General features: G+C 39.9%; 1 protein-coding gene across 1 annotated transcript; it reads left to right on the plus strand.

The window, feature by feature from the left end:
* Window positions 1-1,688: 1,688 nt before the first annotated feature.
* MOSPD1 (motile sperm domain containing 1) lies at window positions 1,689-23,332 on the plus strand. The gene is made up of 6 exons (XM_004314698.4): window positions 1,689-1,844; window positions 13,009-13,263; window positions 13,375-13,450; window positions 14,929-15,146; window positions 19,492-19,653; window positions 21,747-23,332. The coding sequence occupies exons 2-6, from the start codon at window positions 13,110-13,112 to the stop codon at window positions 21,776-21,778; spliced, it is 642 nt and encodes a 213-aa protein (XP_004314746.1). The 5' UTR covers window positions 1,689-1,844; window positions 13,009-13,109; the 3' UTR covers window positions 21,779-23,332.
* The last annotated feature ends 492 nt before the right edge of the window (window positions 23,333-23,824 follow it).

Consider the following 23,824-nt stretch of genomic DNA (forward strand, 5'->3'; position numbering starts at 1 on the left):
TGGATGAGGAAACTGCGCCAGAGTGTATCTTGTAATGTAATTGGAGAGCAAACAATATGCATTAAATGGTGCGGGAACAACACAAAGCAAGACGCCTACTTTTGTAAAAGGATACCTTATAACACAGTTTACAAGGTCTGAAGGGATGTGGATGGAGCCCAAGGGCAGCCTGAAGCAAATAGAAGTCTGAAGCTTCCCAAAAGCAGGAGATACAACTGCATTTGGAAACTCAGTTATTTTCTATGGCACCATGAAATCTTTCTACACTGGATTGTCATGTGAACTATACCAGCAATATCTTCCACAACCACATATCGTACCACAAACCAGTCTGACTTGCAAGGGAAGTACAAGCTTTGGTCCTTTTGCAATGCTCTGCTGACTAACCACTTTGTGTTTCATGTGGCTGGGTCAAGATGGAGATGTCCTAGTGAAGGGAAGGTGGTGATTATATGAGGTTTTGCCTAGCATTCTTTCTGGGCCTACTTAGGGCTTCAGATGCAGTGAAGTTGAAGGATTTCATTCATTTCATCCAATTGTATGTCTCTTCTGAATCAGGCATTCTGCTGCCAGCTATGGGTGGGTTTTGAGAAATTCTTAGCCTAGGCAGGAGAGAAAGGAAGACATATACATGACTAGTGATTACCTAAGTCAGGAAGAATTGCAAAGCAGAAAAAGTAACACTCTGTGATGGTGGTGCAGGAGTTAATGGTTCTCATGGACGATCCTGGAGGGTTTACCGGAGGTAGTGACATTTCTACTGGGCCTTGAAAGACAGAAGGGCATTATAAACTGTGGGAATCTGTGAGCAAAGGCATCCAAAGCCTGAGCCCATGGGAGATCTACTGGCAGCCCATTGCTCAGGTGGGACAACTGGGGGAAATTCTTTGGGCCTTATACTTGTGGGGAGGGGACCTGGAGTGGCTGTACCTTACTCTCCTTAATGGACATGATTAAAATTCAATTCTGAAAATTCTCTTTAATGATACTCAAGGGGCCTATGAGCATTACTGACAGTGTGGCCTCCTCTCAAGGGGGAGTATTTTGGGCAGCCAGCGCTGGTTGAATTGTCCCAGGCCCCACTGTCTTCCATGGATGGCCAGTTGATGGGCTCAGGTGTTGGGTTATCAGAAAAGGGTTGCAGAGGACCTCATATAAAATGCTAAGGGGTTGTAGATACTGCTGAGACAGTGAAAGGTTTTAAGCAGAAGAGTAACTTGTCACGTATACATCTTAAATCTCTCTGATTGCTGTCTGGGAGATGGTTTAGACAAAGACAAGAGTGGAAGGAGAGAGTCCAATCGGGAGGCTACTGCAAGAGTCCAAGCAAAAAATCATGGGGCCTAAACAGAGCCTGTAGCACTGAGGATGGCGTGGAGAAAGAGGGGGTTAATAAGACATCTCAGAGGCAGAATCAACTAGCCACTGTCCTCATTCTGCGTGTGTGTGTGTGTGTGTGTGTGTGTGTGTGTGTAGGGGAATAGGACGAGGGAGGAGTCAAGGGTCACTGCCTAACAAATGCAAGGAGAGATGGCCTTCTGTAAGAGTCCCCTTTCTCTTCAAGGGGCGGCAGGAAGGGAGAGGAGGGGCAGGTCAGAGACGGCAGGGAGAAATCCAGAGGCCAGGTGGCAGTAAGGAAGCCCCGCCCCCGGATCCGGCCCCGCCTCCGACTCCACCTCTTCTCCCTCTTCCCACCCACCCCGCAACCGCAGCTCATCCTCCAGGGCGGAGAGAGGTGGCATTTGAGTCCTCCGGTATCCCAGCAGGCAGTGCAGCCTAGAGATGCTGACAAAGGACTGGAGGGAGCAGTCGCAGCTGCTTTCCGAGGAACCGGTGTTGCCGAGGTGAGAGTCCCCCACCGTCCCGTCACCCACTTCCTCCGACTTCGGGAAGACGTGGAAGTTGCGTTGCCAAGAGACCCCGCGGAAAGAATGAGCTGTACCTAAACCCCGAGCTTGGCTCTGTGACTGACAGCCGGGCTCCGTGGCGCCGGGACGCGGGTGGGAGGTGGGGGGAAGGCAGATGGAGTCCTTTCTGCCCCATCTCTGACTGTCAGTTGCCCCGCCGCCCGCGGATCTCCGCCCCCGGATGGGGCTGGCGCGTGTGTGTTTCGCTTTTGCCCGGGCGGAGGCAGCTGGCTCTGGATCCTCCCGGTGCCTGCCCGACAGAGTTCGGTTGCCCCGGGGATGCGACTCCAGGGACAACTCTTTGGCGGATGTTTCGAGGAGGGCTGGGGGAGGGAGGTCGACATCCCTGTTCGGGATGACACTGTCCTCGTCCTTCCTCCAGTCCAGCCGGTCCCCGCGGCGAGCAATTGGAAGGAAATCGGCGGGGCTGGAGCGAGGCGTCCCGGGATGGCTGGAGGGCAATGAAAGCGGGGTGGAAAGGCTGGGAGTGAGAGCAAACGCCTTCTTGAAATGATTGGCGGGGGATGTAAGGGGTACGTGGCCTGTGTCTTCCCCCTTCCTGGACCTCCGCACGGATCCTGATGGTTGCACCAGCTGCTGGGCTGTAAACAGGCTCACATGACCGGTTTCACATGGAGCCGGCCGGTGTGGGGACGAGGGCTGGAAAGGCTGGGCCCCAGCCTGGTGGAGCTGAAGTCCTAGGATGGATCGTTTGATACTCCCTCCTCAGCCTTCCAGCCCTTCGTCAGTGCTCTGTGGTGTCCCCTCTGGGTAAAGTAACTGACATCTGTCCTCTCCGGATTGAAGTAGCATTTCTGCCCCAGTAGACTCAAAAAGACCTCACTTCGGGGAGCGAGAGGGAAAATGTTAAGTGAAAAAGGTCCCGGATTTTTTTTTACCTTTGAGGGAACTAAGAGAAGGACGGAAACCTGAAACATTGGGTCCTTTGGATCTTGCCTAAAAAGCAGTCCTGTACTTTTGGAATGCATTGTGTTCTTAATGTGAATTCCAGACAAAAAGGGGAAAATCTACTTCTTCAGGCAGGGCGCACATGGTATTTAATATATTCTTGATGGTGAAAATCTTGTCCACTTGTTTCCTCTAAGTGCTGGGAAGTCTCTGCCGAGAAAATATCATATACAGGATATTAAATAGGGAGTGGACACCAACTTTTAGATTACACGTATATTTGGTTATAAAGCAGTGGGAAGTTTGGAAAACAGGAAACGGGGCCAAATGTGCCTTTCAAGTTGTTCACGTCTACATTTGCAAACAGGATTCGAGATTAAACTAGATTCTGAAGCATTTCTAGAACTCTCAAAATAAGAGGTTTACTCAAATACCAGGATATTTGAAAATTTGGAATTCCCTTTATTTGGATTTCCTTTATGTATAGAATATAATTAAATGTAATGGACAATATTCAGTACCGAGTTACCATGTTATAGGCAAAGATAGAAAATAGAACAACTAGTTTATAACATAATGCATGTTTCTCCCCTTAAATTGTTCATGCACATTTTCTTCCTAAATTTTTTATTTTCAATTTTTTTTCTCATGGACCTTTTACATATAAGTCCAATTTCTGAAAAGCAGAAAACAAGAAACTGCAAGAAAAGCTTCCCAGTCCTCTAATAGCCCAATGAAGTAATTTGTTATTCTTTTTCTGATTTTAAAAAGTTTAAGACGGAAAATAATTTAAAATCTTGTCTGAAACTTAGATTATTAGTGTTCTGAATCTTGTTTTGCCACCTTGTAGCATTCTGGAGAATCTTGCCCTACAATAAATAGATTAAGTGATTTACTCTTTGAGGCCCTCCATTTCCTCATGTGTAATATGAAAGTTTTGTTTTAATCTCCAGAGCCCCTAATAGCTCTCAGATTCCATAAAGTGGTGCAGTTTTTGATTGGGCACTATTCTTGGATAAAATAAGCTGGTCAAATAAGGCAAGATGTTGGTATCAACTAAAAGGAACATGCAGCAAGTAACAAGAAGTACCCAGAATCCTAATAGAAATAGGAACTGCATTCTGCAAAATTCTTATTAGGTAAATTAACCGTATAGGTTGACCTGTACCTGTCTCTCCTCTATCAGGGAATTGAAGATTGCCTCCGCTAAACATTATAAATAACAGTTCCATCTGACTTTCTTGATCTTCAGGGCATAGTACAAAGTCTGATTCTTTCACTCATTCCAACTTCTTCCTGAATTAAGTGGGCTATGTGATCAATGATGAAATTTGAATAAAAAGACAGCTCTAGCCGGGTCTCACCTTGACAGTACCTTGATTAGATCACCAGAACCAGTATCTGGTTTTCAGCTTTTCAGGGTTCAAAATTACATTTTGCCAGCACATCTAGAAACTATTAGTCAGTCTCAGGGATTGATCCATACTAACCAAACTCACAAGAGATTTCTATGTAATATGAATACCAGTTTATTAATAAAGGGAGACGTAGAACTGCCAAGCAGACCAGAGATTCACGTACAAGCCAGGGCACCCTTTGGTCTTGACACTGTGGGAACACATAGAAATTGCTCTTGACCTCCCCTTTTTTCTAGGGTCTGTGTGGACCACTTCTTAAAACACTTAGTAGCTGATACAGTTGACAAAATTATAGCTTGCTTTTATATAAAAACCATTTCGGTTATACATTTGTATGGATATACCCTAGTCACCTGATTGAACTTGAGCCACCTGAAAAACATCTCTGAAATCTGTTTCCTCTCCATTCCTCCTGCCTTAGTGTAGGCCCTCATCTCTCCATGCCACATTCATTCAATATTTATTTATTTTTTACTGTAACTACTTTGGGGTCAGGCCCTTTGCTTGACTAGTCAATGGCAACCAGTTTCCTACGTCAGATCATATCCAGTCAATTCCCTGCTTCAAATCCTTCCGAGGTTTCCCTTGGCCTGCAGCAGTGCTTCTCAAAGCATAGAGTGCATCAGAATCATTTGCAGGGCTTATTAAAACACAGATGGCTGGGCCCCAACCGCAGAATTTCTGATTCAGTAGGTCTGGGGGGAACCCAAGAATCTGCATTTCTAGCAAGTTTCCAGGTGAAGCTGCTGCTGCTAGTCTGGTACGACATTTTGAGAAACACTCTCAAACTTGGCTTACAAGATTTTCACCATCTGCCTCCAGCTTACCTTTCCAGCCTTCTCTCTTGCCGCTCCCCCATACGTGCTATTTTTTAACCATAAGCAATGCCAAAGCTCATTTTAAGAGTCCCTTTCATGCCTCCACACATACTCTTCCTTGGAATTCACCCCCGTCTCCCTCCACTCCTACTGCAAACCCCTATTTAAGGCAGACTGTCACTTTCTTTATGCTCCCAGAGCGTTTTGTATCTATCAGCATTTTAACATTTGTCACATCTTATCCTAATTACTATGTATATCCGTTTTTCCTGCTAGACTCATTTTGGAGGGCTGAGACCATGATTTCATCTTTTCTCCATATTCTTTAGCACAGTGCCTGGTATATAATAAGTGCTCAGTAAATGTTTGTTGAAATAATTTGTGATTCTATAACTTCTGAGAGTGCTCTATGTAGCAACATATGTATTTCATATAATGAGTTAATATACATTTTGAGAATTGCACATACATCATGAAATAACTGAAGACATTGGGATAGTATAAAACAAGGGTTGGAAAGAACTAGTTTGAAAGAAATGTTTTAAAAAAGGCATTATTGGAGAGCATCCTTATTTCTTTTATTTCTTTATTTCTTTATTTATTGGTCACGCTGCGTGGCATGCGGGATCTTAGTTCCCCAACCAGGTATTAAACCCATGTCCCCTGCTGTAGAAGCTCAGAGCCCTAACCACTGGACTGCCAGGGATGCCCCATCCTTATTTCTTTTAAACCTTAAAAGGTACACTACTTAAGTTTTACATCTTAAATATGTAATAGCCTAGCACTACATATCATTTGTAGCAGTCAATCTCATTAGTAAGATATCAAATTATACAAAACCCCCTCGAAATTGTATAAAAACAAAATTGCCTAATATTGAGCAGTGAACCATTTAAAAATATAGCGTGAACATTAGAACATCGCTTGTGAAAGAGCCGATTTTAGGAACAGACCAGCCATTAAAAAGCCTAATAGACGATACTGGAAACTCAGAGATGAGGAGAGCTGACTTTATGAAATGGGAAGGAAAGAGAGGTTTTAATACCAGTGAGAGTAAAGCAAAAGAACATATTGCTCTTCACTGTTTACTATCCAGTTGGCCATTGGCAAGGACTGCACCAAGTATGGAGGAAAGAGATAGCCCCTGTGCCCAGATAAAAGGGAGCTGGGCCTGAAGGTGGAGCTGGGAGCCCTAATCAGTAAACACAAGAGCCAGGCACAGGTCGTAAGTAGCTGGTGCACTGTAGCCAAGCAGATGGGTCCCTAGTGTCAGCGAGAGGCTGTACTTCAAATCATCCTTAACTGTTTCAAACTTTGAACTACTTCGGTACAAGAATCCCCAAGGATCACTTATTTCATTTTTCTTGCAGGCTCCTCTCCCCCAGATAAGGGCGGGGCGGGGGTCGGGGGCAAATGACTATATGGTTTGCAAGGGGTTTCTATGCTCTTTAAGTCCAGGTTTTGAATCTTTGGGGATAAAAGATCTCGAAACTCCCCTGTTTATCTCAGAGCCTTATCTTTCCCTTCCTCTGGTCCATCCAAAGTGACGAAGACAGAGAAAATAATCACACTTGGGGTATTGGTCTCTCTGGACTGATGGTGGAAAGTGTGGGTGAGGATTTCAGTGTGTTGAGGCTTTTTTTTTTGGTGGGAGAGTAGTTTGCAGACTGGTCACAAGGTGGTGTGCACACATAAGGTTTTCGCGCAGATTTCATTCATGTTTGCATTTCCGTGCTTTGGGATCAGAGGAAAAGGATGAGGCAGTCTCCTGTACCACCAGCTCGCAGCGGTTCTGTCTCCCTGTAAAGTCAGGGGTATGTCAGAGCCCCAGATTTCTAAACCCTGCTGGCCCAGTTGGGCACGGGGAGGCAGTGGAGATGAAGAGAGGGAAATGGCAGGGAGGGAGGAGGGGAGAGGCAGCTGGGAGTGTCGATGCTCTCCGTTCTCTTACTGCAGCCCATGGCAAGCAGCCACCATAGAGTTACTGTTCCTCTAATTGGGATGGCTTGCCTGTCTTTTGTGGATGAAGCGTGTTCAGCTATGGGGAAGGGGAATGTTTCTTGATGCAGGAGATATTTATTAGTGGATACCTGTAGGTTAACTGCTAAGTTCAGTATCTTCCAAGTACCTAACGCTGAGCTTGAGTCTTTGGATGCAAAAAAACAAAACAAACAAAACAAAACAAACAAAAACCCCACAGAAAAACAATACGGCATTATGACTGAAATCTGGGGAGTCACAATTAGTCCACACAAAACAAATGTCAATGTATTCACTCTATCCAGTAAGTACATTAAAAAATAATGTAATAAAATTAGTGAAATGCTTGTAGATCAGAGCAGTAGCAGAAGGCCATAAAGAGGGGACATTTGTACTAGGCTTTGAAGAATATGTAAAATTTCGGTGTCCAGAGAGGAAGAATAAAATAAACCTTGGTTATTATCGCCCTAATGAATAGTTACTGACAGCCATAGCTCTGCTTTCACAATCAGGAAAAGAAAGTGTGCGCAACTTAGTAAGTGAAATTGTCTCTCAGTTTTTTTTCTTGATAAAACTGAAAAGGAAACACATGCATCAAGACTTGAATTTTGGATCATCCTTTGAGAACTCTTCTCTTCTGGAAAAGCAGGGGAATTTCCTAGAGATGAGGGCATGTGTTGCCATCAGCATTAGGGAAGCAGGGTTTTTGAACTGAGACGCAGAGGAGATGATTATTGTATAGGGAAGTGCGACTCTGGAGACAGAGTTCTGCCACCAATATCCTGTGCAACCTTGGGTAAGACCCTTAACCATCCTGGGCCTGTTTTCCTTGTTGGTAAAATAAGAAGGGTTAGGAGCTGACATCCTTTGACTCTGTGTGTGCTTGACTTTTGGAAAGCAACCTTATTAACTGATTCACAGTGAGGTTTTACCGGCTTAGTGTATAATCTCTCCCCAGAATTTTTGCACTCTATCATTTTGCAATATTGACTAGAGCAAAGAGAAAGTGTTAGTCTCCGGAAAACCATCAATTAAAGGCAGGTATCATGCTCCATCATGTTTGTTGGCAGAGTCTGTAATATTGCACTGGTGACCTAGTGCTAATTTCTCCCTAATCTCCTCTGGTTGGAGTTTGGGAGGCAATTTATATCGTAGCCAAGATAAGTGAGAAATGGGAACACAAATTCGAAAAGAGATAGTAAACTGCTCAAAAATGATTCAGCACTTTTAAGATGGTGACTAGGGGACAGACAGCCTATTCACAATTCATGGGAAAATATCCAACTCATAAAGAGAAAGCTTCAAAATTCAAAAATAAGAATTTCTACTAAGCCATCATTTAAAGCTAGTAAAATTTCTACTCTGACCTATGCCAACTAACTTCCTGAGGTTAGAAGCAAGAGTTTAGCACTTGTTCTGTGTGTTTAATTTTGACTCCCCAGCCAGATTTATAAACCATCTCATACTCCTTTGTAAGAAAGTGTTACATTTTCCTAAGTTTTCAAGTCATCTTAAATAAATCTTGGTTCTTCTCATTGTAATGAGTTTCTGTTGCATATAAAATTATTTTAAATAATTAAAAATAATTCTATTTAACACATAGTTTAAGGTTTTCAATGTTATTAAAAGATCATAAATGGAAAATGCAATCAACAGATTTTTCACACATTGTTTCTAAATTCCTTCTTATGTTTCAAAACTGGCACCTTTTTGGAACTTCCCTGGCGGTCCAGTGGTTAACACTCTGTGCTTCCACTGCAGGGGGCATGGGTTCGACCCCTGGTCAGGGAACTAAGATCCTGCATGCCATGTGGCACAGCCAAAAAAATAAAATAAAAATAAAAGTTAAAAAAAACCCTGAGACCCTTTTCAAATTAGCCTCTAGTAGAGTTGTTGTTTGAATCAACTTTTTTTTTTTTTTTTAGTTTTGAATTAGGTCTTCATGGGGTTCAGAACTCAAAAGATTTAAAAGGGTATCAGGAGAAAACTCCCCTCTCACCCCTGTCCCCAGCCATTCAGTTTGTCTTTCCAGGGGCAGCCCTGGCTGTCCTTCCAAAGATATTTTACCCATACCCAAGAAAATAGGTTTACATAGTCTTTTATCTTCCTTTTCTACACAAATGGTAGCATACCCTACTCTCTGCATCGCACCTTGCTTTTCTCACTTAATACTGCATTTGAAGATCAGTCCATATCCACACCACACAAAGAGCTTCCTCTTTCTTCTTGACAGAGAGCTGGTATCCCAACGAATGGCTATATCATACTTTACTTAATGAATCCCCTATTAATGGCCAGTTGGGCCGTTTCCAATCTTTTGCTATTGACAACAACTAGCTCTTACTGCATGCCACGCTTCATTCTATGTGCCTCACGTAAATTATTTTGTTAATCCTCAGTGCTGCAAAAAAAAAAAAAAAAAAAAAGCCCTGTCACATATATGATTTCACACAAGGGGAATATTTATGCCTGAGAAATTCCTAGAAGTAGAATGTCTAGATCTGAGGATTAGGTGCATTCAATTTTGGCAGGTATAGTGGTTGTACCAACTTATATTTATATCCCCGCCAGCAATGTAAGAACATGCCTGATTGCTCCCACCATGTACTATCAAATTTTTGATTTTTGCCAATCTGACAGGTAAAAACATGTATTTCAAGTATAGCTTTAGTTTGTATTTCTCTTGTGAGTGAGCTTACACATCCTTTTGTAAGTTTAAAAACGATTTGTATGTCCTTTTCTATAAAATATTATAGTGTTTGCTCATTTTTATATTGAGTTGTCTTTTTTTAATGATTTGGAGGTCCTCTATATATAGTAGGGCAGTTAGACATTGCCTATGATATGATTGAACATGTTTTTTTTGGCTTTACTTATAAAACTTTTTGCCATGCAGAACTTTAAAAGTTTTTATATAGGTGAATTTACTAATAGTTTTTGGTTCCTGGTTGTTAGAGAGCCTAAGATTATTAAAAAGATTTTCCATGATTTCTAGTGCTTTTATGCTTTTGTTTTTTTTATACATTTAAAGCTTTGATCCATTTGGAATTTACCATAATAAAATTCTGGAATTTTATAAGGAGTGAGGGATAAACTCAATTGTGTTTCTAGATGGATACCTGGTTTTATCAACATTTATTGACTGAACTATCTTCCATGAATTAGAGATGCCACCTTTTTAAAAAAAATCTTTTTAAAATTTATATTTGGCTGCGTTGGGTCTTCGTTGCTGCGCACGAGCTTTCTCTAGTTGTGGCGAGCGGGGGCTACTCGTCGGTGCAGTGCGTGGGCTTCTCATTGCAGTGGCTTCTCTCGTTGCGGAGCACGGGCTCTAGGTGCGCGGGCTTCAGTAGTTGCGGCACGTGGGCTCAGTAGTTGTGGCTCACGGGGTCTAGAGCGCAGGCTCAGTAGTTGTGGAGCACGGGCTTAGCTGCTCCGCGGCGTGTGGGATCTTCCCGGACCAGGGATCAAACCCGTGTCCCCTGTATTGGCAGGCGGATTTTTAACCACTGTGCCACCAGGGAAGCCTGAGATGTCACCTTTTATCATAAGCTAAATTCTCACTCTAACTGAGTTTTAGAATAAGATGTTGAATATTATTTAGTGATGCCAAATTTGGATGTTCTATTCCTGGCAGCCAAGCTTACTAAGAAAGTAATTGTAGAGCTTATCATTTTCTATTGAAAAAAATAACATGCCAAACTTCTGAGAGGACATTATCCAAATAGAAATATGTATGGCTCTTAGGAAAGAGAAGAAATTCATGGCAAATAAAAACTCAGAATTAAAATGATTTAACCATATGCTTTTTAGAATAACCTTAGTTTTATTTTATTGAAATGGCCAGTTAGTTTGGTATAGTGGAAAGAATACTGGACTAGGAGAGGCCTGTTGGCATTTTTTTATCTACCTTGGTCTCTTCCTAATTTAGTAATGACAACAAATACTTAGAACAGCGCCTTGCCTATAACAAATGCTAAAGGCTTTACATAGATCAGTTCATTCAGTATATGTAATTAATAAAGAATTTGTAATCTGTTGTGAATTAAACAAATATAAAATATTATTACTAATAAATATGTCTATAGGTGCTTTCAGCTTAGTCATAAAAACCTAAAAAACAAAAAACAACCTAACACTGTTATGGGCTACATGCATGCTATAAAGTATACAAAGAGAAAGTGGAACCTGGGGCAGCCTGTGGATGATGAGCTTACCAAGGTTCTCCCTTACCTTCACATTCCTGTGTCTTCCCTTATGCTGATCCCCAGGTCTCAATGCCCTCCCTACCTACTTCCCCCAACACAGAAGCTCGTATCCTTCTTTTCTTTAAGGGCCACCCCAAATGTTGTCTCCTGGCCTCTCTTCCAGGTAGAATTATTCATGCAGTCTTCTAATTCCCTAGCGCTTTATATACAACGGTATGCATTATAATAAAGGTAGCTTAAATATTTATTTTGTCTCCTCAATTATACTTGAGTTTCTGGAGGGCAGAGTTTCTGGAGGGCAGGGCCTGTGCATTATTCATTTTTGTATCTCTGTGCAGCTCTTGACATAGTTCCTGGCCTATAATGTTCAGCTGAGAGAAAAGAATAAAAATTTGCATACATGATTATACAGTATCCTATTTGATAAAAGTGGGCAAGGCCTCAATCAGAATCTGAGCCCCGATAGCTGGTAAAAACCAAACGATGGGGCTTCCCTGGTGGCGCAGTGATTGAGAGTCCACCTGCCGAGGCAGGGGACACGGGTTCATGCCCCGGTCCGGGAAGATCCCACATGCCGCGGAGCGGCTGGGCCCATGAGCCATGGCCGCTGAGCCTGCGCGTCCGGAGCCTGTGCTCTGCAACGGGGGAGGCCACAGCAGTGAGAGGCCCGCGAACCGCAAAGAAAACAAAACAAACAAACAAAAAAAACCCAAACAATGGTACAGCAGAAACTAACACAACATTGCAAAGCAGTCATAACACAATAATAATAATAAAAAACAACCAAACTATGTAATCATTCTTTATATTTCTCTCTGAGTGTATGAGAACCTGAGTGCCAAGTATTAAATGGATTTTGGCCTACTGTATTTTATAGGTGTGATCTACAGGGTGAAAATCAGACATTTTCTGTGACTGTATGTTTTAGCTTTCTCATTTTATTTTAAAAAGCCACACTTAGGGCGCTAGCTAAATAAGAATGTTGTTGATCAAAATTAGATTAGGAGACAAATACAGAAACATTACTTATCACACAGGCTACAACTCTCTGGAACATATTCAACAACCCCAGAAGGAATCCAAAAAGGTCTCTGAAGTTGGAAGAAAATAGCTCTCATGAAGTCTGTGTACTTGATGTAGGAGGGGAGGCACCGTGCCACTTGCATGCCGAGGCCTGCTTACTGACTTTGAATTTTCATGGAAAACTCCAAGGACTGCTTAGCAAGTTTGGATATGCGTCTTCTTTTCAAGACATTTTTCCTTGTCTTGGGTTTTGGTAGAAAAAACGATTAAGAGAACTCTTCCACCCATGCTGCCAGAAGGCACTAACTAAAGCATTGTTGAAATAAATGTTAAAAAAGTGAGTCTCGTGTTTTTCCTTTGTAAATCATGGACGCTTACTTTGTTTTATTTATTTTTTTCATCTTTAAGAATTCTGATTGGCTCACATAAAATCAGTTGTGACAAAACGTTTTTTTTTAATCTGAGGTTTTAAATGAGTGACATCCTTTTGATCTCACCTTTTTGAGGGTGATTAATTTTAAGTAGGAAGCCTTCTTTATCATAGGTTGATATCCTGAATGTGAAAGGAGCAAGTGTAAGTTTCTTTGCATAGTTTGGTAGAAGCTGTATAAGTAAGCCAAGCGGAAGAGTCAAAAGGCATGTTTAAATGATTTGGGGACTGTTATAATGCATGCTAACCATGCTAGTCAGAGCTGGCTCATGATTACAGGTATCACTCAGTTTGCTTTTTCTCTTCTTTTTCCAGATTGCCAAAATGCTTTGGAGTTTTTAACTGATTTTAAGAAAAGCCCCAAATAGATTTGAGACTGTAAAAACTGAAGCCACAGCAAGGGGGATTCAGTGCCAATGCATCAACAAAAAAGGCAGCCAGAGTTAGTGGAAGGAAATCTTCCTGTCTTTGTGTTTCCCACAGAGCTGCTATTTTATGCAGATGACCAGTCAACACATAAGCAAGTGTTGACGCTGTATAATCCCTATGAGTTTGCCTTAAAGTTCAAAGGTGAGTCTCCTAGATGTATTTTCTGGATTTTAACTGCTCCCTACTAATTTTTGACTTGTAGAAACTAATTTTTTAAAAAACACTAATGGCCATTGTGACTTTTTCTTTCAGTTTTGTGTACTACTCCAAATAAGTATGTTGTCGCTGACGCTGCAGGTGCAGTAAAGCCTCAGTGTTGTGTGGATATGTAAGTCACAACCACTTCCTGGTAACATGTTTTCAGTGTGTTAATATTTATGTGTTTAACTTGGAAAAGATCTTTTCTTGAAGCTGCTCCCACATAGGCCTTCATTATATTTTGAATTTTTGCTGAGAGTTTGTCCCGCAACATACTTTTTAAGAAGTTTCTAAGAAAGTCTAAACAGGTTGGCCAAATAATAATTCATTATGTTGGAGCTGATGTGTGTGTTAATATTTCCACGAACACTTCCTCGTTGTGCTTTTATTCATAGCAGGGAGATTTATGGAGGCAAAGTTCTAACTTATTCCTTTAAATTTCTCTAGCTATAAGAGGGAATTTAGCCCTCTTTGGAACATCTTGCTGTTATAGTGTCATTTGTGGAACTAATAATACTATGCTCTCAGAACAATGGTCATATAAATTCATCTGAAATGATTCAGCTAATAAAACTGAAAGTTAGTCTATACAAACAGGAAGCGAGTGTATAACTACTCATCTGTAAGAGGTTATCTGAGCTCTTCCAGATAACTTCATCTTAGAGTGTCAGATAAATGATTGTTTGTTCAAGCTGTTCATATTTAATTTTCACTTTAGAACTAGTGGTGACCAGATGGATCCAATGACCAGCCCTTAATTTAAGCTACCAAGTAAACTGTATTTGTTTAAATCTTCCGTTGAGAATGAGAAGCAGAAGTCTTTTCTCTTGCATACATTTTCATCATCTCAGAGCCATAAAATGATGTATCTTTGAGGACGTGTTTTTGCACATTTCTTTTGATTTTCGTTCAGTACGTAATAAGCACGGACTATTGCAAAGAAATATAGTCTCTTGCCTAATCAATGTTTTATCTTTGACTCAGTTGTTCTGTGTTCTCTATTAAGAATGAAGTAAAATAAATGGCACTGCAGATAACTTGCATAGAATTTATAGTACTTTATATACTCTTTTCAGAGAAATACAGAAATGCATTGTAAGCCTTCTGTTGCATTGGTCTTACTGTGTTACCTACTTATTCAATTGCTTATTTTTGCCTTTGTGCATGGACTTCAATTTTAAGTGTAGGGAGAGGTTCGTTATTTTGTTACTTGAACAATAAATAAGTGGCAATAGGAATTTTTGAGACTTTTGTGGGGAAGAAACCATTTCACATATCCTGTTTAGTGAATATTGCTGTACACAGATAGCCAGGAAAAGAATGTCATTGCTAAAAGGAATTTTCTTTACCTATCATTCTTTTCTTTACCTATCATTCTTTTACTTTTCTTTACTTATTATTCTGAAGATGACTCTTATTCATCAAATATTTCAGAATTACCCATTTCTTTTTGGGTTATACTGTGTTTTTTTTTAAAGTACCACTAGCAAATTTCTGTATTTGAGTATTTGGTTATAGTCAGTTAATATGTATGAAATTTCTTGCTGAATTCTGCTTGACAGGCCCCCAGAAACCTAAACAGCATTTGTTCTTTTTTAATGTTTCCAGTGTGATTCGTCATAGAGATGTTCGATCCTGTCACTATGGTGTAATAGACAAATTCCGTCTCCAAGTTTCCGAGCAAAGCCAGAGGAAGGCTTTAGGAAGGAAAGAGGTCGTGGCTACTCTTCTCCCGTCGGCAAAAGAACAACAAAAGGAAGAAGAGGAAAAAAGAATAAAGGAACATTTAACTGAAAGTTTATTTTTTGAGCAGTCGTTTCAACCAGGTAGTCTGGATTGTTTTTAAAGCCCTTTTGAGGTCTTACACATTTCTTACTTTAAGAGAATCAGGGAGCAAAGAATAATTACTAGAACAATAACCTGCCGCTCTAAACCTAGTCGACTACTTCAAAAGTGAATGAAGAGATCAGGTACCTAGAATCGAACAAGAGGCCTAGAGCTGGCCTTTCAGCGGAGAGAAGAGCTCCCGCTAGATGAGGTTATAAGGAGAGGGCAGTCGTTGCCAGAGCCTTTTCAATCTATAAAACCTGAGACTGCAGGCCCTGTGCTTTATAATGCTAGCACAATTTGGCAATTCTATACTTTTGTTTCTGTGACTTTCCTATATCCTTTCTCATTTAATTAATTCGAAGAAGGAGAGAGATTGTGTTTGGCAATAGGCCAAGTTTGGTGCACTGTTCATATTATTTTGAAAAAAAATCTCATTAAAGTTGAAGTTAATTAAACTAAGTAGATTATAATATCCCCTGTGGGCTATTAATTGAATCCCTCTCCATTCCTCATTTCCTTCCAGCTTAGATATTCAGGAGTGTTATGATATATTCTTTCAACATCGACACGATCCTCATAGTCAACTCTTGGATGTCATTCCGCCTCCCTCTGAACTTCTCATTATCTCCCTCCAACCCTATTATAAGGGGAGGAAGATAAAATTTTCCATAGAAAAGCATGGAAACTTTTTGACCGTGATATATGAATGTGATAACAGCTGTCCTTGAAATTGCAACATTATATATGAGGGATTAAAAACCATCTAGTTGTCATTACATTAATTCATAGATCCCTATCAGTTTGTTCATCTTAGAACGTTTATCTCGACAAGACAGGGAGTAATGCCCCTTTGATTTACTGGAGCCAAGTGTCTTCTCATTCCGTGCAAGGAGTGCCCAGATTCTCTGGTGATACCAAGACTAGGAACTAGGTAGTAACTAGTAGATTGTTTTCTTCTCAGCAACTATTATTAACCGACAGGACCAGTTTTTCATGTTTCGAAGCTGAAAGAGAATCTCTGTCAAATGTCACTTTGATGTCCAATCAATACTGTGAAGTTGACTTATAAATAGATATGAAATGCAAGATTCCTCTTTTAAAATGCCTCCTGTAGAACAAGAAAGGCCATTTGAGCATTTGGTTTTGGGTGTTAATTTTATAATTTAAAGTAAAGTGGTCGTTACAGATCATTTTGGTATTTAACAGACTGATTTAATGCCGAAGAATAATAAGGGTTAAAAGTTTACTGTTTCATATATATATATATATATATATATATATATATATATATATATTCTTTTATTTTTAAATTGTTAGAATTCAAGCGAAAATCATCCTAAAATACAAATGTGTATTAATTGAGCATTTTATTATTTTATTTTTATAACGAACCTTTGTATCTGAAGTACATTAGAGAATTCTTCTAATGGTAAAATTGGAGTAGGTAGATGAATAGAATAGGTGATATTGGCATAGCACATGGTGGTCTCTGTTTTGGGGAAAAAAAAACCCACCACACACCTCTCTAAGCCATCCTGGTCAGGAAGCTCAAGGAAAGCAGACACCTTATTTGTCTTGTTCATCAAGTTCATCACTTGTTCAGCACAGTGCCTGGCATACAGTAGTTACACAGGAAATATGTGCGCGGGCCTCACTAGGAAGGCTGGACTTCTCAGCTGGTAGGGGCAGCTGGGTTGGTTTTCTTTGTCTTACAAGGTTTCCACGGCTGCTGCTGTCTAGAGCAAGGGCGGCAGCACACAGTAGAGCTCCCCGCTCCCCGCAGGTACCACAAGATTGTGAGGGTCTCTCTGTGAGTTTAGCTGGAAAAATCGTTGGCGGCTGTATCGTGAAAGATTTAGATTTTAAAATGTGGTGAAAGGCAGTACAAATGAGAAATTTCTTCTCAAGTTATGTATTATATAAAGAGACATATAGTAGTAACAAATTTAAAAAAGTAACCAGCACCTATAATCCCACACACTTGACAGATCTGCTTACATGTGTTCCATGTTACTTTCTAGACCTCGTCTATGTGCATAAATACAATTATATATATATTCTTTTTTTAACAGAAAAAAATATATATGTATATATTCTTTTTTTTCATTTAACAGAAATTGAAGAGAAACCCACAAAGCATACTTTCAGAAAATACCAAAGCCCAGGTCATTAAAAAGTTATTTTAAAAAGATTCAGCTGAATCTTAGAGGGTTCGTCTTAATTACATTGTTAATGAACTGCTGTGTCTATGCCAGGTTTGAGCCAGTGCTCTCTGGCTTAAGAAAACTACGTTCTTTATTATGGTTTATAATCATAAAGAATTGAAAATGACCTAAAAGTCATTTAGGGGATTGATTAAATTACGAATATTCATAAGATGGAATGTCAGGCAGACATTTACAAGGATTTGATAGAATGGTAGATAGTTATATATGGACATAGAAAGAGGTTCAAATATATATTCCAAGTGAGAGAAAAAAAGTTATAGAACAGTATGTATAGTATGGTCTCATTTAAGTAAAAAAATCATTTTACATGTTTATATGGGCATTTATAAAATCTGAAAGGATCTATACCAAGCTGTTAACAGTGTTATCTCTAGGAGGATGGGATTACAGAGGAACCTTTATGTTTTCTACATCTCTAAAATTTTTACAACCCTGTAGTATCAGAAAAACTTTCCACTTTGAAAAATGTCAAGCATTTATGTGAATGTTTTTGGAATTTCTCTAAATAGTAAAAATTCCTTGAAATAATCTTTACTGTGGGTTTGCATTGAACAGTGTAGTCGTGATAAATATTTTCCTTGAAAACTTACCTTTGCAACAAATATAAATATAAAGTACTACATTCGTTAGCAAAAGATAGACTTGTTTTTAGGCATTTATGCTATTGTTTCATCTCAAGCAATAATCACTATAAAAATTGAATTTGTTTTCACCTATCTGTCTTTGGTGAGGCTCAATTAAACTTCACACAACAGCTATGGTATTAATAATTTAGAAAAGCTGCATCTAATAATAAAATGAACAGCATTATTTCATTAATAAAACACAAAGATTGTGTTGCTGTTGGCTATTCCTTTTAATGAAAGGAAGGGTAGTGGGAAAAGCCGTAAGACAGAAAATGCTGGTGGGTTTCTTAAAAATATGGGTATGAATATTGTACACATACAACCAGAACTGTAGAATAGCAGGCCAATAATAAATATTTTTAAATTTTATTTTATTGCGGTAAGACTACAACAAGATATCTGCTCTTTTAACAAATGTTCGTGTACAATATAATATTGGTAACTATAGGCACAATGCCGTACAGCTGATCTCTAGAACTTATTCATCTTGTATAATTGAGATTTTTATGCCCATTGATTAGCAACCCAGCCCTTGGCAACCACCATTCTGCTCTCTGATTCTATGACTTTGACTATTTTAGATTCCTCATATAAACGGAATCATGCAGTATTTGTCCTTCTGTGATGGATTTATTTCATTTAGAATAATATTTGCCTGACATTGTTTCTGCTGCTTTCTTACTTCTATGCTATAAATGGGGGTAGAGTGGAGGGCAAGAATTTTCATAGGCAGCTTTAATGACATTAAAGTAGAACGTTTTGCCGCCTTAACACCTTCAAAAATGATAGCAGGATGCTGCAGGTATTAGGACCAAACCTGTCTCGAGACCTACCAAAGATACTCCCAGAAGGTAGTGGAGCTCTACTGCAGTGGGCTCCAAAATGGAGTACACACAAGCAGTGCATTGGGGGTATGGGAAGAAAATGCCAGAACTTCAGTTTCTATCTATTTTTAGCCCATTCTCTGCACAGATAATACATGCTTGAACACTTTCTACGAATTCCGGTGGGGTAGTGGGGAAAGGATGATGACCACTGTTCTCTTCAGTAGGAACTCACTACCTCACATTCCATCCTGTAATGGGCTTCCAGATAAGTCCAACAGATCAGGCCCCACGAAATGGGAATGATGGGGAAAGAATCAGAGAAGTTAGGCAAAACCAGAATCCTGGTGAGTGGTGGCCAGTCCGTGTGAATGAACTTTTGTCTTAAGTTGTTTTTAGAAGCAAGCTCAGGGGGCTTCCCTGGTGGCGCAGAGGTTGAGAGTTCGCCTGCCAATGCAGGGGACACGGGTTCGTGCCCGGGTCTGGGAAGATCCCACATGCCGCGGAGCGGCTGGGCCCGTGAGCCATGGCCGCTGAGCCTGCGTGTCTGTGAGCCTGTGCTCCGCAACGGGCGAGGCCACAACAGTGAGAGGCCCGTGTACCGCAAAAAAAAAAAAAAATAAATAAATAGAAGCGAGCTTAGGGATTTTTATCTTTTTACAGAAAACAGAACTGTCTCCTCAGGACCTAGTTTACTAACTGTCTTCCTGGGAGTGGTGTGTATTGCAGCTCTGATGCTTCCCACGCTGGGTGATGTGGAATCGCTGGTGCCTCTCTACCTCCACTTAAGTGTCAATCAAAAATTAGTGGCTGCTTATATCTTAGGTAAGTGTTTTAAAGGTGCATTGGGGCATATGTGTTGGCAATTTATTTTCTTGAAAAGAATAATACATTGTTCTTTTATTTATTCCATTCTTTCTTCAAAAAATCTCTTCTGGACTAAACTGTGTCCTAAATACCTGCAAAATACATTTGTAAAAACATGAGAATTATGGAAACACTCACATTAAACTTCAGTAAGCCAAGGATTCCTAACCTGAATCAAGGCCCAGAATCTCTAAATGGCTTGCCTGAGGTGTACTGATTACAGTTGATTCTCTTTTTAAAAAAGTTATTTAAAATTTTAATACAGTTTTTAAAGGTTACTTTCCATTTACAGTTATTACAAAATATTGGCTCTATTCCCTGTGTTGTACGATACATCCTTGAGCCTATCTTACGCCCAATAGTTTGTACTTCCCATTGCCCCACCCCTATTCTGTCCCTCCCTGTGTAGGCAGTTTTTATGGCCTGGAGGTGGTAGTGGCGGTCTTTATGTGTGTGTAGGATGATGGTGGTGGCTTGATTTTTTTTTTTAAGAAAAACAGATTGCTTCAAAAGCACGTTGAGATAAAGTGCATTTTAAGATTTAATTGTTGGCTCACATTTAGTTCTTTTCAGCTTGTTTATCTAGTACCTAATACTGTATTTTTCAGTTATTTTCCTTTTGCTGATTTACAGTGGTATAAAACATGTATAAAATGTAAAATGCATACATTCCATGATACAGCATTTTTACTTCTAGGAATTGATCCTAGGGAAACATACAAAGCGCATACAGTGATAAAGATGAACAGGGAAGCCTTGTTTAATGTTGTGACCCTTTCTCTTTAAACCAGTTCCCTTGTTTCCTGTTGAATCATTCTTTCAGTCATCCTGGCTTGAAACCTTATAGTTAATTAGTTCAAATGAACAAACATTCATTCAGTACCTACCATGTGTCAAGGATTAGGGTTCTGGTGATGAATGACTCTCCTCATCGTCTCCTCTCACCTCTTCTGAGGTGCCAACTCTTTTCAGTATTCTCTCTCAGAATTCCTTGGTGTGTTCCCTTTTATAAAATTTCCAAATTGTCTTCTAAGTTGTCTCCGACTTCTGTCTGTGTCCCTCCTATTCCTATTCCTCCCCTTTACCCCCATTATCTCCCCCCGCAAATCATCCATCACATTACTGTCAGGTTGATTTCCATTCTGTGTTGATTTCACCACCACCACTCCCTACTCAACAACCTTCAGTGATTCCCCATAATCCGTAGAATGAAGTATAACTCCATAGTTCGGCACTGAAGACTCCACACTCTGAGTCCTCTCTGAGTTACTCTTGTCTAGCTGCTTCCCTATGTAACTTCTTGATTAGAGTGCGTTAGATTATTTATTGATCCCCACAAAGCTCATCTGTAGCCCGGTCCTACCTCCATGCCCTTGCTCTTGCCATTCGCTCACCTGAAGTGCCTGCCCATCATACTGTTCTATATCTTTCCTGTCCATCTTTTAGGCTTACGTCAGCTTGACCTTTTGGGGCATCTTCTCTGACTGCTCCAGTCCTATGTGATTATTTTCCTTCTCTGTACTTTGTCACTCACTTTTTAAAAACCACTCATTTAGGACGGAGGATATTCTTATATTATTAATTTTTTTTATGGTTTTATGTATGGAGTCTCTTCAAAAGAAACAGGCTAAGCAGAAATACTTCTGCTTTTTCTACTTATGCTTCTGTCTCTTTGTGGCCCTAGGGCCCTGGGATACAAACAGGCTTGCATTGGATGAAATTAGCAGGCTTTACTGACACTTTAAAATGCCATGTCTGCTATTATTATAGTTGTCGTGACTGGATAAAACGAGAGATATATTTGATGGTTAAAAAATTAGCTATGGCCAGACATTAGTGATTGCATTAAATCTATCCAATGACTGCCTATTGCTGTAAATTGGATTTCTTCTGTATAGTATCAGCTAAATTCAAGTTGATTTTGAGTTCTTGGTAGAGTGCCTGCCTATGTGCTGTGTTTTATTTGCTCACTGAGGTGCAAACAATTATTTATTGAATGGAAGGTTTTGTAAAATGCATGTCCTTAACTGTTCTCCAATTTTTTCTTTCAGGTCTTATCACAATGGCTATACTTAGAACATGAGCAAGGAATTCACTTGACTTCTGAAGTAGATTTATCTTGAAAATATGAATGTGGACTGCCTTTTATCTTTATTTCACCCCATTAACATGCTACAAACTATTGATTGATTTACAATCATTGCAAATGTATAATATATATTTTAAATTCCTCTATAATTTTATTCCAAGGACTCCAGCACATTATGTTACAGACAGCAAGGAAGCTTCTGAGTGACACTTAGGAAATTTTTTGAAGAAATTCTTTTTATATCTAAGCCGACCGTGCAAAAGACTTTAATTAAGACATTTGTTATTTTCTCATCTTTTTTCTAATTCACTTTGATTGTTGAGGTCATGTATCCTTCAAAGTTAAAGGCCTAAAAGAGCAAACTGACCAGCCTGAAAATGAAATTATATTTATTTCCTAGCCACGAACATCAATGTTACTATATAAATTATGCCTTGTCCTCTATCATTATATACAGGCGCCATGGTGTTTCTAAAAATAAGAGTTTTACAGTTAATGTGTAGAAGGTAAAAAAATGAAAAAGCATAAAGTACTGAGGGATCATGTTTATCTTAGGGTCTCACAGAAGACAGGACATATTTAATTCATCTGGTGAACTACAGGATAGGTTGTGGTCCAGCCACCAAGAAGCAGGGTGACCATTCTGTTTGGTGTAAGAATTCTGAAGGAAGGTAGGCATAATGCTTTATGCTAATAGGAGGAAAAATCACTTTATCTTTTCTCCCCAGCCCTTTGCCTGACTGTAAGCTACTGGCCCAGATGGGGACTACCAATGCCAGGTGTTTTATGTGGAGATGATTTTTCACCTTTAAACTCTAAGCCAAGTACAAAAACTCCTGAATATCTGTGTCTATTTTTTATCAGTCACTGAGACATTTTTTAAGTTTGTATTTATTATTAAAACAACTTTACCAAAAAAAGTCCCCAAAGCACAACTATGTACATTTCTTTATAGCCTCTTCTGATCTCTAACATATATATGCAGTTTTAACTGTTATTGTTATAGTATCTGATCTTTTGACTTAGGATTTTTATCTGAGAGCACAATGCATTGAGTCTCTTGAAAATCATCTTCCAGATCTTTTTACAGAATGAACTTATGCACTGCTACTGTAGTATTCTTAAGGAATATATGTAAACACGAGATGTATGCCTGAGGTTGGGTTTTGCAGGAAACAGTACTTTGCTTCTAAAGTAAAAGCTTTTACGTATACTCTTTCATAGAAAATCCTCATTGTTTAACCATTTGGGGAGCATAAATCATTAAATGAATCATGTCTGTATGTTGTGTAATGACTAAAAAGCACATAAATGTAATCTATTTTGAACTTTGTAAAAAAAATCCCTTGTGTTTGAAGGTTATCCTTCTTTCTCTGTCCATCTCAAGTCGCGTGTGTGTGTGCACGCGTGCGTGTGTGTGCATGCGCGCGTGTGTGCGTGTGTGCGTGTGCAGGTGCACGCACATGTGTGTGTGCATGTGATAACACATTGTAAAGAACAGAAATTACTTTAAAAAAATAAAAGAAAATGGAGACCTAAGTTTCACAACGATTGACACATTTTGTTTCGGTATATCTCTGAGGAACTCAAAGTCTCCTATTTCCCAAAGCTGTCTCCTATTCCTGTGAGTTAAATAAGCAAAAATAAGAAGTGAAATTTGTGAGCTAAAATGTCTTAAGTTTTTAAATTTACCAAAGGAGTTAATTTGTTTTTACAGTTTTTGAATAGGTAACAGTTACGTGCTTCAAAAATCAAAAACTGTAAAAAGGTATACAGTGAAAAATCTCTCCTCACCATCCCTGTTCACCCCGTTCCCTGTCCACACAGGTCCTTACAAGTGACCACTTTTTTTTTTTTTTTTTTTTTGTGGTACGCGGGCCTCTCACTGTTGTGGCCTCTCCCGTTGTGGAGCACAGGCTCCGGACGCGCAGGCTCAGCAGCCATGGCTCACGGGCCCAGCCGCTGCGCGGCATGTGGGATCTTCCCGGACCAGGGCACGAACCCGTGTCCCCTGCATCGGCAGGCGGACTCTCAACCACT

This window comes from Tursiops truncatus, chromosome X (assembly GCF_011762595.2).
Source record: "Tursiops truncatus isolate mTurTru1 chromosome X, mTurTru1.mat.Y, whole genome shotgun sequence".
NCBI classification, from domain to species: domain Eukaryota; kingdom Metazoa; phylum Chordata; class Mammalia; order Artiodactyla; family Delphinidae; genus Tursiops; species Tursiops truncatus.

Coding starts and splice junctions, on each gene's coding strand:
- MOSPD1 (XM_004314698.4), top strand. CDS start 13,110: ATGCATCAACAAAAAAGGCAGCCAGAGTTAGTGGAAGGAAATCTTCCT. Junction 13,451..14,928: donor CCTCAGTGTTGTGTGGATAT/GTAAGTCACAAC, acceptor TAATGTTTCCAG/TGTGATTCGTCATAGAGATG. Junction 19,654..21,746: donor AGTGGCTGCTTATATCTTAG/GTAAGTGTTTTA, acceptor TTTTTCTTTCAG/GTCTTATCACAATGGCTATA.